This window comes from Siniperca chuatsi, linkage group LG3, assembly GCF_020085105.1.
Source record: "Siniperca chuatsi isolate FFG_IHB_CAS linkage group LG3, ASM2008510v1, whole genome shotgun sequence".
NCBI classification, from domain to species: Eukaryota; Metazoa; Chordata; class Actinopteri; order Centrarchiformes; family Sinipercidae; genus Siniperca; species Siniperca chuatsi.
Genome location: NC_058044.1, coordinates 8,088,905 through 8,103,215, shown reverse-complemented (window position 1 = coordinate 8,103,215; position 14,311 = coordinate 8,088,905). Strand labels below are relative to the sequence as shown.

The 14,311-nt window shown below is 40.3% G+C and overlaps 3 protein-coding genes across 5 annotated transcripts; 2 read left to right on the top strand and 1 right to left on the bottom strand.

Moving 5' to 3' along the window:
- Window positions 1-484: 484 nt before the first annotated feature.
- arpc1a (actin related protein 2/3 complex, subunit 1A) lies at window positions 485-10,610 on the bottom strand. Of its 3 annotated transcripts, none has more exons than XM_044191533.1 (11): window positions 10,590-10,610; window positions 8,313-8,404; window positions 7,873-7,977; window positions 7,366-7,588; window positions 6,238-6,345; window positions 5,976-6,079; window positions 5,756-5,864; window positions 4,459-4,534; window positions 4,171-4,364; window positions 1,399-1,489; window positions 485-1,308 (listed from the first exon to the last, which is right to left on the bottom strand). In XM_044191533.1, exons 2-11 carry the CDS (start codon window positions 8,374-8,376, stop codon window positions 1,270-1,272), a joined length of 1,113 nt encoding a protein of 370 aa, XP_044047468.1. In that variant the 5' UTR covers window positions 8,377-8,404; window positions 10,590-10,610; the 3' UTR covers window positions 485-1,269. The 3 variants fall into 3 exon arrangements, with proteins under 3 accessions (XP_044047468.1, XP_044047467.1, XP_044047469.1); XM_044191532.1 differs by lacking the exon at window positions 10,590-10,610 and adding an exon at window positions 9,108-9,561; XM_044191534.1 differs by lacking the exon at window positions 10,590-10,610 and adding an exon at window positions 8,983-9,111.
- LOC122874042 (lipopolysaccharide-induced tumor necrosis factor-alpha factor homolog) lies at window positions 10,263-11,649 on the top strand. Its single transcript, XM_044191537.1, has 4 exons — window positions 10,263-10,451; window positions 10,542-10,673; window positions 11,223-11,397; window positions 11,509-11,649. Exons 1-4 carry the CDS (start codon window positions 10,391-10,393, stop codon window positions 11,624-11,626), a joined length of 486 nt encoding a protein of 161 aa, XP_044047472.1. The 5' UTR covers window positions 10,263-10,390; the 3' UTR covers window positions 11,627-11,649.
- Window positions 11,555-14,193, top strand: LOC122874040. Its single transcript, XM_044191535.1, has 3 exons — window positions 11,555-11,651; window positions 12,036-12,079; window positions 12,604-14,193. The coding sequence occupies exons 2-3, from the start codon at window positions 12,062-12,064 to the stop codon at window positions 13,489-13,491; spliced, it is 906 nt and encodes a 301-aa protein (XP_044047470.1). The 5' UTR covers window positions 11,555-11,651; window positions 12,036-12,061; the 3' UTR covers window positions 13,492-14,193.
- The last annotated feature ends 118 nt before the right edge of the window (window positions 14,194-14,311 follow it).

Sequence of the window (14,311 nt, the reverse complement as noted above, 5' to 3'; positions counted from 1 at the left end):
AGACACTTAATCTTGTTCAAAAACCAATACACAATTCAGTAAAAAAAAAAGAAAGTAGTAAGTCCATGGCTGCTTAGAAGAGTAGTGATATGAACCTGAAGCACTACTGAAGTTTCAAGGGTTTGTTTTCCAGCTACCTCTTTGTGTAATGTAAGCCATTTTTTGTAATAAATGCACAATTAGGTCTATGAAGAAACAAAGGGTTGTTACTTTAAGTTTAGAGTACGGCAAGCATGGTCATTTTTATCTTAGGATTCAGGAACCAAACCCTTCTGGCAAAGACTCTGAATCCAGGAGTTAACCAATACATAGCTGACATACTCCAACTACTCCCCGCTTAAGAAGCTGTTTTTAAGCACACAAGCACAAAAATGGCTTTCAGATAAAAAACAAACTAGTACTGCACATCCACTAAAGGTATTTAGTTACTATCCACCCACTGTCTGTGAGAGGCAAAGACAAAGGAAGAGAACAGTCGAGTGACTTGTGTACTGTAAATGTATTTCCATCTTTATTTCATGTCTACCTCATAATCAGTTACATAGAAATCCTGTGTAGTTTTAGTGTGGTAGCTACAGAGCCTAGTGCTGGACAGCCGTGACTCCGCACAGAGTTTAGACAGCTGCTTTCTTGCTCCATCATCAGATCCTGTACAGCTCTCTACAGCTAACCAGCAACATGACCTCAGAACATCAATAACCCGGGTCCAAATCTAAACAATGACTTCACCTGCTGGAGAACATACTCCAGGAAGTAAAACATCACATCCTCCGATCTACTAAACATTGATATTCAGAGTTCATGTTAAGGTTAATCTGTGGTGAAATACAGTCTGACTTTTGGATAAAACGCACCTTTTAATGTTCAACTTTTGGTACAGGAGGTTAGCAAACATAAAAACACACATTTCACGTCACGTTTTAATACGTGTCAGAGGACCTTCCCACTTTGACACCTGGTTAACCTTCATTTAAAAACAAACAAACAAAAAAATAAATCAACAGTGATGTCACACGTCAGCTCAGTGTGTGTGTGTGCGTGCGTAGTGTATCTGTGTTTATGTACTTTAGTGTGTGTGTGTGAGAGTGTTTGCACACACCCACAAGAGTGTGTTATGGTCTGATCAGTGCTTCAGCAGACACTCGAAAAGGTGGTCAGTTATGTATGTTACTGGCTGCGGAGGGGGTGAGGTGGAAAGGGGAGAGGAGGGAGGAATATGGGGGAGGGGAGTGAGGCCGCAGCGTCTCTTCATTCATTCACAAGATTTCTTCACATGATGCGGAGACCCTGGATAGAAGCTTCTAGACTCTGAGGAGGTAAACACACAAACACACGAGAGTTAGAGCTGGGAGATCTGGGAAAATTAATCTCTGAAGAGGCTGATTTGTGTGTTTATACCTTGAAGTCCCAAATGGTCATTGCTCCATCGATGCCTGTGGTGCAGAACTTGCGACAATCCCTTTTGTCTCCCTCATAGATAGACACTTGGCTATGGACCAGACATGTGGATACATATAGACAGTTTTAAAGGGCTGAAGTTATAATATTGAAAAACATAATGATGGATTTCACTATATTGCCCTGACAAGAGTGTGACGGTATGGAAATGTTTGACATTTTGGGAAACATTATTTGTGTTTTTACGCTTTGGTTTTTGTATGGATTAAACAAACGAGATATAAGATGTTAATCAGTGAGCTTTAGAAGTGCTGGTAGGTGGATTTTATTACCTTTGGACAGAGCCAGGCAGTGTTGCCAACTTGGCGACTTTCTTGCTAGATTTAGTGACTTTCAAGACCCTCTTAATGACTTGATTTCTAAAAAGTGACTAGCAACAAATTTAGCGACATATTCAGATCATATTAAAATATATGATATTGTAATTCATTCCTATGCAAGCTGCTCACAGTAATCGCAGTCAATGGCCCTCCCTCTCCTTTTGCGCCGTGCGCAGACAGGCGGTCAGTTGGTGCGGAGCAGGCAGGAGGACGCCACTCACCGCAGGAGCGGGATTTCAGTTGTAGTGAGTTTCTATGGTTACGTTGACGCTCTCGCTCTGAAACGTTCTCTGGATTTCATTTGATCTTCTCCTTTGTAGTTTAAACAACAAACAACTTTATAAGATGTCCCTTGTAGTGAGTTTGTGATTATTTGGCAAAAGATTTCTCTATATAACTTTTATATGGCTTTAGGTGATCTCTCCCTTGCTAAGCTAAGCTAACCAGCTGCTGCTTGTAGCTTAATATTTACCGCACAAGTATGAAAGTGAAATAGAGCTTCTCATCCAACTCTCAAGAAAGTGAATCAGCTTGTTTCCCGAAAAGTCAAACAAAACAAATTCCTCAAAAAATTAAATAAATAAATAAATCTACACAGTCCCCAAAAATAAACAAACAAACAAAACAAATATGTAAAGAAAAAAAAAAAAAAAAAAAAAAAACTACCACTAACAAAACGTTTGACCAATGACATGTAGGAAAGAAAATGGTTTCTTGCTGGAAAACATGGGAAGCTGAGCGGATCTGATTATCAGTGCTTGAATTGCAAATGAGGTCCAGCAGTACACTATGGTTTTACATATACATGTAGTACAGCAATTGCAGTGCAAATAGTCATCAGCTCAAGTTTCACAAGGGTGAATTACCTATCCAAAGGGGAAGTTTTTCTCCACCATGATTGACAGTAAGGTAGGTTGAGAACTAGTAAACCAAACTGTTAACTAGAGATGAGACAATGTAATGCGTACATGCTGATGATAATTGTTAAGATCAACAAGAAAATCTTAATTTAAGCACAGGTTATACACTAAAAAGTACTCTGGTATACACTGAGGTTTGACCCCATGTATTCATTGTAGAGCCTGTTTTTTTTTTTGTGAATAATAATACAATAACGCCACATACAATTAATTTATTGGATGCAGAGCTCCACTGATCTTCCAATATCTATTCCAGCCAATAGTTTTCTACGTAACGAAACATCTATTTTAGGTTAAGTTATCATCAGTTGCCAGTTTATTAGGTGCACCAAGCTAAAATTAAGGCAGTCTAACACAACAGTCCTGCAATGAATCCTACTACTGAGAATTTTTTATGTTCAGTTTTTGTTTACACTGTCTTAGGGAGGTGTTGATTCAACTTTATGGCCATTTTCAAAGGCTGTGGTGCTGTTGAATTGTATTGTGTTATAATGAGAGGTGTTTCTAATATGTAGTCTTCACTCATTAAGAATAAGATATCATAAACACCTCTCAGTGCAGCTTCCAAAGTGACCACAAAGTTGACTTAATTCCTTATCTTTTCTTTATTGATGAAAATTGTAAACATTCACACAAACTCTTGTAAACTCACAACTCTGAATTGTAATCACACATTCGACTAAATTGGGCCAAAAATACCAACTGTGAAATTTTGAGAAAACTCTAAAAAATAAAACTCTTCAATCTTCAAATAACTTTTACTAAATCTAATGTAATTAAAAACATTTTTTTAAATATCTAAGAGTATCTTAAGTGAAAACTACTGTGAAGTGCCTTAAGGGACAGTTCACCCCAAAATCCTACAGGTAATTCCTCTTACCTGTAGGGCTATTTATTCATCTAGTTAATCCACAGACCTTGTTGTGAGCAGTTTCATGTAGGTAGGTAGAAAGAAAATAGTTCCCACATGAAACTGCTCACAACAATTTTGTGTAGATTATCTTGAGTAACTGGGTCATTATTTCTGGAAAGAGACGTTGTTGAGTTTTTCAAATGTATTTTCTTTTGGTGCTTTAAGCACCACAAGCCGAGTGTCATCTAGTTCTGTTAAGCTGCCTTCACATGATAAGAAATTTGCTCTTTGCTCACCTCGAGGTACAGACACTTAAAAGGCAAAGCACAGCGCAAGTTTATGTCATCAAAAAGTGCTCTAAGCTAACTTTAGCATTGGATTTAGCTAAGTTCGTAAACTATATGCCTATTCACAAACAATGGCACAGCCAGCGCATCATGTGTGGGGGCCTTTATACTCCAAAAATGCAGACATCTCTACGGCCAATATCGCCAACTCACACCAAAACAATCTAGATGGATAAATAGCACTACAGGCAAGGGGGAATTATTTTTTTTTTTGTCCCTTTAAGATAAATTCCAGGTGCTGGCCTGAACGCATCCCAGTTAGTGTGACTTACGTGATGCTGTTCTGGTGCAGTGTGTCCAGGGCAGTGTTGCGGTCCTCGGTGGTGGCTCTCTTGTCCATGTTCCTAAAGCGCTCCATGGCAGAGATGTTCCTCTGGATACTCTGCTTGGGGAGGTCGAGCTTAGACACAAATGTCAGCGTTCCACTATCGTCGCAACGGAACAGCATGGGGCAACAGTCGTGGCCCTGAAGACGCAGACAATAGATTAAAAATGGCATTCCTTACTTACTGTATATTTGTGCATGGAAATATGTAATAGTGTGTATGTTTTATTCTTACCGCAGCTACTAGACTGTTCTCTGAAACAAAAATGACACTGAGGAGAGGAAGGAACTCCGTCTTCAGCTGTGAAGGACTAATTACACACAAATTAATTATAATTAGTTAAGTGGTTTTATTGTACTTAAAAAAGATTAAACAGGCAGCATACTACAAACAAATTCAAAATTGGTGTGTTGTAGAAACCATGACAGTTTTGTGACCAAAATCAAATAAGTAACTGGGCTTTGATCGCTGCAGTGTGTGCAGGTTTCCTGTCAGAGCTTGTCTCAATCACCGCCCCCTCAATTCATGTCACCTGCAATTTGTTGGCCACTGCATGTCATTATGTAAGTGCAGCCTTGATTCTGGTTCACCTGGTTTTTACCTTTGTCACCTTACTGGCACTATGAGTAGATGATCGGATTACAAATCATGGCTTATGTATAGTGGCCAATAATATAGAGAATACATCAAAATGTATTCATGTGGTGAAAGAAATAATGCCACCTTAATTTTGTAATTTTTTTTTTTTTTTTTTTAATGGAATGCTTTTTCAACATAATGAATGCGTGGGAGAAGATTTACAATTTATGAAAGGGGTTACTCATTTTTTGGAGATTATCAAACCACTTGGGAAGCATTCACCTCCTCATCTGTTAATTGAAAAGAGTACGTCCCTCTCTCCCTGTCTGGTTTAGAGGATGAACATTGTATCTCCTTTTCTGTTTTTACTTGCTGTGAAAACAAAAAGGTACCAAGTCCAGTTCTAAATGATCTTCTTCCTCTTGTATTAGTAGCTGAAACTTCACAGTCATCACCCATGTCAATCCTTACTGTCTATACTGTCTGCATTTCCAGTATCATCTCCTTCACTGCAACTGGCAAACTCCAGTCACAGTGAATGCACTGGCATGTGCACCCATTGCAAATTCTACTTAATTTGTAGTATAGTAACTGTATAATTTTGTACTTATTTTTCCATCTTATTTAATGACGTTGACAAAAAGCTTAGGAGGAACAAATTATTCCTGATATTTATTTTTATATTTTGTGTTTTTGACCTCTAGTAGCGCTATGGAGCAGTTTTATGGTTTTAAACTATTCCACTGATCTACAGGTGGCGGTAACATGCCAGGAAATGCAGCAATGTACCATCAAGGGCAGTGTAGATGAAGACTGTATGGTAGTAATCAATACAGGATTTAAAATACTTTAAAAATTGGCTTTGCAAAAGGTTTTATGAGGAAGGAAATGCACACAAACCTGCTGTTTACAACCATAAACAAGATCCCTCTATGCGTAGAAATGAATATACCTGGCAGTCTTGGAGCTGTCCACCACAGTGACAGTGCTGTCATGGCTGACCCAGGCCAGGCGGTTACCAGAGGCTGAGAAAGAAACAGAGTGGACCCAACCCCCTCCACCTAACAGACACAAAGTGCATAAAAAAGGCAGATCTGGTTTAGTTCAATGGGTTACTGCAAGTCATATGAATTAGGATTTTTACTATCACATACAAATACACAGATACAGACCCGCTCCTCCAAATTCTGCTAGCACAGCCCCAAATGGCATCTTGCTGCCCCAGGGTGTGGGGCCTGGTTTCTCTTCCACCTCCTTAATGTAGGCTGAGAACACCCTGGAGGCCAGGGAGGGAGGGTATGAGGAGAGTAAAAGCAAAAAACACAGAACAAAAAGCAAAAGAGGGAGAGAGGATGTTGGCAGGTTTTCAATCATTTAATCTTCATCTCTAGTCCCATACAAAATGTTTTTAAGTTCACCGTTAATGACATTCACCTGCATTTGAAATCACAGGATCCAGCAGCCAGCAGGATGTTGTTGGGATGCCAGTCCAGACTGAGGATGGTGGAGCGGACTGGCTTCTTGATGTGCTTGCTCACCCACCTGAAGTATTTTAAAAATAGCACAGACATCTTTAATATGGAATCTGAAAAAACTTCAGCACCTCTACCTAATATTTAAGTATAAATTCAATGATCAATTAATCTGATATTGAAAAATAGTAGCCCGCACAGCCCCAAATCATACACACTGTATCGGGTGCACGGCCAAAGCAAGGATCAAAACAAACAGACTAAATATAATACTTTGGTTTTAAACCAGGCGACAACAAACAGGTACAGATTCAGTGCCAAATCTGCCTTAAGGCCAAAACACACCGCCACCGAACAGTGTGCGTCAAAACAGCCGCCCTATTATTTTCTATGTACAACCCCACACCGGTGGTGGCTGAGCGGCGGCATTGTGTTTTCTACTTTAGAGTTGTTGCTGTGTCCCACAGTAATTAATTAGTGGTTAATGTGACTAGAATTTTTTACAGGACAAAAATAAATGTCAAAATAACACCATCTAACTGCAATACTGCACTTAAAGGTCCAGTGTGTAACATTTAGGAGGAGCTATTGGCAAAAATTGAATATAATATTCATAACTATGTTTTCATTAGTATATAATCACCTGAAAATAAGAATCGCTGTGTTTTCGTTACCTTAGAATAAGCCCTTTATATCTACAGAGGCCGCCATGTTGCAAGGCCATGTTTCTACAGTAGCCCAGAATGGACAAACCAAACACTGGCACTAGATAGGGCCTTTCTCATTTTTCACGAGTTTCGCGGCCACAGTAGTTTCTCCTACATGCTTGGAAGGGGAGGGTGAGGCGAGCGGTATTCAAATGGTTGCAAACTGTAATTTCAACACTAAATCCTATACACTAGACCTTTAAAAGAGTCAACACACTATATGTTAAATTTAGTGCAAAAATGACTGATGATTAATACTCCCAATCACAAGTTTTAGGAAAATAATCAGAAAAATCAATTTGACCATAGTCTTGTGTCTATCAGCTGTATTAAATTTCAGAAGATACATTCGCAAAATGTCAAGATTGTACAAATAGTCTCACCAGTCATTCTCAGACTCAAAGTAGCAGACAGAGATGAGTCGCGCACCACTACCAACTGCAAACTTGTTCTCCAGTGGAGACCACTTGACGAAGGTGGCGGCTCGGTTGATCCTGAGGATGACCAGTGTGGGCTTCCATACCCCCTCCTTCTGGGACCACACATAGGCATTACGGTCGGCTCCACATGTCACTATACGGTCACTTTTGGGAGCCCAGTCAATACCTACAACACAGAGACAAAGACAAATTATTACAAAGCGAGACCACGTAATTACGGACTGACTATTGCAATATCATAAAGTGAAATATGATGGAACACTCTAGAGTTGAATAATTATATGGATAGATAATTCAGAATCACACATTTTTATTAAATGTGTGTGTCAACTTGTGGTAATGACACTTGTTTTGTTTGTGGGTTAGTCATAGGAACCCAGAAGAGGAGAGAAATATCACATTTTTAACTAAAAATCATTTGTTTCTGTCTAAAGCAGTCAGATTAAATACCTGTTATGTGTCCATTGTGCTCCTTCAGCTCATGGGTCTTAACCCACTGGTTACCACTCTTCTTGTAAATATGGACTTCGTGGTTATTAGGACTGATGGCAATTTCTGCAGAAAAAAAAAGAGAAAAAGATAACAACCAACAGGTTAACAAGATGGAAGTACAGATAACAAACAAGCTAGACCAGTTTCTGGCATTTGCCAAAGACAAAGCTGGACTACTCAATGTAAAAAGTTCACAAATCCTGAAAACAAATAGTGGAGCAATATTATTTTTTGGGCTGAAATTGCACTCCTGTTCGCATAAATATATACTATAGTAATTTGTTGAGATATTAAGATATTACCTGTAACCAGTACCTTAATGTCTTAACTGGTGTGCAGTGTACACGTTGATAGTGGTAACTTACACTCAAATAAAGGAGGACATATTTGAGCCTTACGTGTCCTATCGCGGTTCCACGCGTGGCAGGTGATGGGTTCCAACAGAAACTGATGAAGGGACATCTTGTCTGGGTGTGGTCCTTAAGTGTAACTGCGAAGTCGCACAGCAAAACTTAGTTTAGCAAGTAGCGAAAGACAAACCCTGAGCGAACAGCTGAACTGGACGCTGCCTGTATCGGCTTTAAAAACGCCACAGATGACAGCGTATTCAAAAAGTTTATTTGATTACTTCTCAAATGGGACAACCAGTTAACTTGATTTCAAGGATACTCGGGTTCAATTTGTTAGCTCGGATACATTAGCCAAACACAATCAGTCAAAACACTGAAAAGCTGCTTCAACTACGCAACGTTAACGTTAGCTAAACTAATATTAGTTTAGCTAACGTTAGCCAGCTTACTTTCACCAGTCTCAATTTCTTTAGCATGGCATGCCGAGTTAATCACTTTTTATGAACAGAAGTTGACTTGCTTAGCTAGCTACTATAATACTGCCATGATTAGGTTAGTTGGTCGGTAAATCGTTAACAGGAGCAAAACATTACTAACGTCACTAGCAAGTGAATCTAATTGCTAGCTAACGCTAACTGTTCACCGGTGTTAGATAAGCCTGGCAGACAGACTGGTCATTTAGAGAAATATAAAGACGTGTTGCTATCCACGCGTTTACCAGAAGGCCTCCCCTTTTTTTTTTTTTACATCAGACCCCGTTTTTTTCCGTGGAGGAGATGCCTTTACTCCCAATGATAGCTACACCATTAGCCGCACATTCCGCTAGCCCTGATGCTAACTTACCTCGTAAGTCCGGTTTTCCGAGTGTGCACTCTCGTTAGCCGGCAAGCTAAGTTATGCTATCGGGGAAAGGTTAGATCAGGAATGGACCTGAATTCGCGGACTCTGGTCAGTCGACACGAATTCGTCCAGGACTGTTGAGGGAATGTCAAGACGGCCAGTAGGATACGACCCGGGAGCATCCGGTAGCAAATTCAGCAGCAAAACCCGTGGATGGCTGGCTGACAGCTAGCTTAGCGTCATCACGCTAGCTGTTACATTCAACAGAAGAAAAAAAAAAAAACCCTCGTTCACGTCTAAGTCTCTCACACACAAACTACGACTAGCACGAAAGAGCTCCTCTAGTGGTTCAAATAGAAACATCCAAACTGGCCTAACCGGTTACAAGCATAGCTTGGACAAAACTGAAAATAAAAGTCAGCAGGGCAGTGGCTGACCCACAGTGTCAGTCTGAACTGAGATGAGGGGAAGAAGTCAGTCCTAGCCAAGGTTGCATTACCAACCAGGCAAAGCGGACAACTACCTCCGGGCCACAAGTTGACAGTTTGTAATTATGTTTGTGAATATGGGAATGTGCACTACTAAAAAAACCCAAAACAATGTCAGGATATGGGCCTTAAGATGGGGCCTGCTTCATTAGGCTACCTGATGTTGAATCCCTGTCTTGGTGGGAGGAACAGAGGGTTAATAGGGGCCCCGAAGCTCATTTTTGCCCCCAAGAAGGCTCTTCTGGCCATGTTCTTAACCCGTACATCCTGGTAGATGGTTTTAAGCTTTCATCATCTACCACAAAACACAGCTTTACTTCAAGTGAAGAAACTTTATCATTTCGGTGATGCCCGTTTTTGTAGGTTCCATTGCAGTGATCAAAGTCAGCCACTAACAGTTATACTGGAAGTGGCAAGGATTTTTTGTTGTACAAGTACTGTTAACTTTGCTCCAACACACCTGTCATTCTATAGCCTTTTGTTGGCAACAGTACATTTTAAAATCCAAGGAAGTTAATGACATTTGGAGGCCTCAAAAATACATGCAGCATTGTAAGCAAGATGGCTGTATAATGCAACTTTTAAAAAATACCTCCGAATCACTTCTGCCTCATCTTAAAGATCATCTTACTATTGACTTGTGGGTAATAGGTTCTTAAACCAATCAGAGGAGATTGCAATTAGTATCTCTCCATCACACCTGGTAGACCTACAGATGAGCTGCTGCTGGCTGCAAACATCAAAACACATTCAGATTCTCACTCTCTTTTTTTCTGTGGTACATCATCAAATCGTTAAATGGAATCGTTATCAAAAGTGGATGAGCCGTTGCCTACGCCTCCGCCGTACTTCTTAGGAGGTAAAATACCCTCTCATCTTGCTTGGTTTACAGGACCGGAAATTATCTGTTTTCACAGTTAAAAAAACTTTTGTGTAATTGTTTTTCCAGATGAAAGTCAAACAGGGCAAGATGTGAGAATGTACCATATTCACTCACCTTTTAGCCCTCCACCACCACCTCCTTCCTTCTCCTTTTCTCCTGGAGTTGGCTGCTCCTCTCAACCTTGCACAACTCTATCAGGTACATGCTCACTTTACACATTCAAAATGGAGGCAGATGTTGAGTTGGCCTGAATGTCACATTTTCTTTGTTCACAATTTAGTGATGTTCTTTCCTTTAGACTCAAGTGTAGATTTTCAGTAACAGTTATTGTAAGTTGGGAAGTGTTTATTGTAGAGTTGTCTGTCCATTAATAGTGTTGTATTGTCAAACTATCAAAAAGGGTATAAATCCTGACTTTTAAGTGGGATGGTGCTGACTTCTACATATTGATTTAATTCCACTGGTAGTTTTGCTCTCTACATGGAACGAGGGAACATGCTACAATTATATTATTCAGAAACATCTTGAACACACTTTTTCTTTGCATAATTATAGATACAAATAGAATTTACACATTTTTGTTTTTGATAATACTTTGCTAGTCTAACTTCTCAAACAGTACTGATCAGGTAATGTTAAGGACTTAAAGTCTTAGGTTGTTGATTTTGTAAGAGAGAAATCACAATACTGTAATGTTACATTTTTAAAACAAGCATTCCTTTTCATCCCCCCATGTCTTCTCTCCAGTGTCTGCTCTGCCTCCGTCTACTCCCAGGCCGAAGTTTGTGAGCTATGAAACGGAGCTGTATCGTTCTCCAGCTCTGACAACATGCCTTTCTTGTCAGACTCAGGTCACCACGCAAGTCACCTACCAAGTCGGGACTCAAGCGTGGCTCATGTGTCTTGTGTTTGTGTTATGTGGGTGAGGAGACTCATTCAAACACCTAAATCTGGTTATCTAATTATCCAGCATCTCTCACACAGACATGCACATTCAAAAGGCAAAGACTGATGTATAATTTCTGTCTCACAGGTTGGTGCTTGGATGCTGCCTGATCCCATTATTTGTAAACTATTTCAAGGATGCCTATCACACTTGTCCTCGCTGTCAACGAGTCCTCCACATACAAAGGAAGACATGTTGTGAATGAACACACACAAGCTTAACTACCAACAGTATGTGTTTTTTTTTCACCTTAACAGAAGTTCAAACTGACTATTGCAGTAAAATGTATGCATACCTGTCTCAAAGTTAAAATATGTTTAAATGTATAATATAGACATGTTGTAGAATTTATAGATTTTTAACTATTATAATCATGTTTTGTAACAAAATCATATCAAATAAATGTTTTCTGTGGCTAACTTTTTTTCATGTTTTCTGTCTTTATAAAAGAAGAGCACACAACAGGAAAAAATGCTAAGCTTGGACACGAGCAGATTGTTATATTTTGCTCCAAACAAATAAAACCTGCAAACTTAAATTAGCATTTGTCCAAAAAAGAGAGAACTTCACTTTCACAAGATTCATTTACTTGCTTTTTCCATCTGCTGATGAAGACCATGATGCCATGAGATGCAGTTAAATGCTGCAGGAAAAGCTAGTAAGTGGAAGTTGAGTTACTTATTTATTCATTCATCAAACTACTATATTCAAGGTCAAGAATGAAGTTTCATGCTTTTGTTAGACTTGGTTTCCACAATTTGTACTATTGCTACATATACTTACTTTCTCAGTAGTCATCAATACAGCCTGTGTGGATTAAGCCTGTATGTGTACTTAAACTGTGTGTAGTAAACGTGGTCTCACTGATGACACCAGAGGATTAGAAGTGTGGGTTTATTTTAGATCTTTGAGCCTCAGAGTAATGAGCATTTGAGATGCAGCAAAACCCTTCATTCCCTTCCTCTGAGGTCGCACACGCCTTTTGAAGGGTGCCATGCCACGCCCTCATGCTGCTCAGGCATAAGACGCTGTCAGGATGTCTGCTATTCCAGGGTAGATGAGCACTGGTGGATCCCAGCAGCAACACGCTGCTGACCCCTGTGTGGCCGAGGATGCATCAGAGTATCTCACCTATCACAGTAAATCAGTTTCCTCCTTGTGCCCTCTTCTTTTTTCCCCCAGAACTTCAAACGCAAAACTGAACTCCTCTCCTATTTGATCCTGTGTGTTGACAAAATGCCATTCATACCACCTGTGGCGATTGCACGCTCTGTGTCAGGACTGACCGGGAAGGAGAAACCTATCAACATTTCATCTGCAACTGCTGTGGCCAAGACGAAGGTCCAAAGAGAAGACAAAGGCAGCTCAGTGAAGGAGCGACTGGCTTCGAACCTCAAGCATCTGGGGAAGAAGAGCCAACCAAGGAGTCATCTGCCAACCACCAAAGGAGTTTCAGGGGCAGAGCTGCATGCAACGAGAAGGGACACATTGTTGCCTTCATCACAAACAGACAGCTTCCTTGCCTCCAGCTCTGGTGAGTCCTTGTCTAAGACACAGCAGCACAAACATGGGAGCCAGAGCTCTGTGAAGAGTGAACCAGAGGTGAAGACGAGGGCCAGGCAGGAGGAGGCCTGTTTCACGCTGACACTCACACCTGAGGCTGTTCTGCTGCTGCAGCGGAGGAACAGTGAGAGACATCAACATTCAGCATCCAGAAATGCTGGAAGCGGAGGTGGTGTTTCTGGAAGCGCCTCAGACTCCAGACGCAGGAGGGAAAACGTCTCTATGAGGCATCAACCAGCAACACAGAGACACAGCGCTCCAAACAGCAGAGTCACTGCTAAAAACAACAGTGACGCTGAACTGGGAGACATAAGCTCCATTGTGAAAATCTCACTTCTAAATGAGCAACATAAGTATGATGATGTGGAGTATGAGGAAGAGGAGGACTATTGTGTGGATGAGCGTGTGGTGCTGAAATGTACAGAATGGCTCCGTGGGTTGGAAAACACACCAGTGACAGTGGGAAACAGCCAGAATAAGAGTGCAAGCGGTGTGAAACGTTTTTAGAGGTGAAAGTACTGCTTAATTGAGGTGTCATCTTCCAACCTGAGTTTCTGTTTCTGTGTTGGCTAGTTGCTATTTGAAGATGTGCTTGTGTTACTTTTCCCTGGTGCTCTGTGTTTCTCTTGTGTATGCTTCTAGGATCAGTAAGACAACTGTATGATTTTACTGGGTCCAGTCCTGCTAAGATATTCATTCATTGTGATAGAGTTTTTATGAAACTTGAACTATGAATTTTGGCATGTTCATGAAATGTTCTGGTCCTGCTGTTTCGTTTGAACCATCTTCAAGTCAGAGGGGAAGTATAACTTCAGGCATTCAAATTTGCTCTGGACATTTGAACACCTGACAAGCACTGTTGTGCCAATAGATCACATTTTAAAACTTGTTTTAAACTTGAGCATCACAACATATCAGGTTATTTGCAGAATATTTGAGTTATTCCACAAAGTCATAATGCACTGCAGGTGCACGAAACCACTGAAATGTCTAACAAGTGACTTTGTAAGAAATATATTTATTCTCTATTTTCTAACATGAAACCATGTGTTGATGAGATTCTTTTTTGGTGATCTGTAAGTTTACTAATTCATGAATGTCCAATGTGCACAGGGAGGATTCTTTATAAACTGATTACATGTAATGCACTGGAAAAGACAACTCTTCACTGACGGTGTTGCGAATAGGGAGGTGAGATACAGAGCAGCACAACTGCAGCTGGTAGATCAACACTGTCTTATTCAGGGTCTCCTCACATCTTTCTAAACCTCAGCATCCCTACACACGTCATTTCCCTGTTGTTTAACTTAACATGCATGTCAGTAAA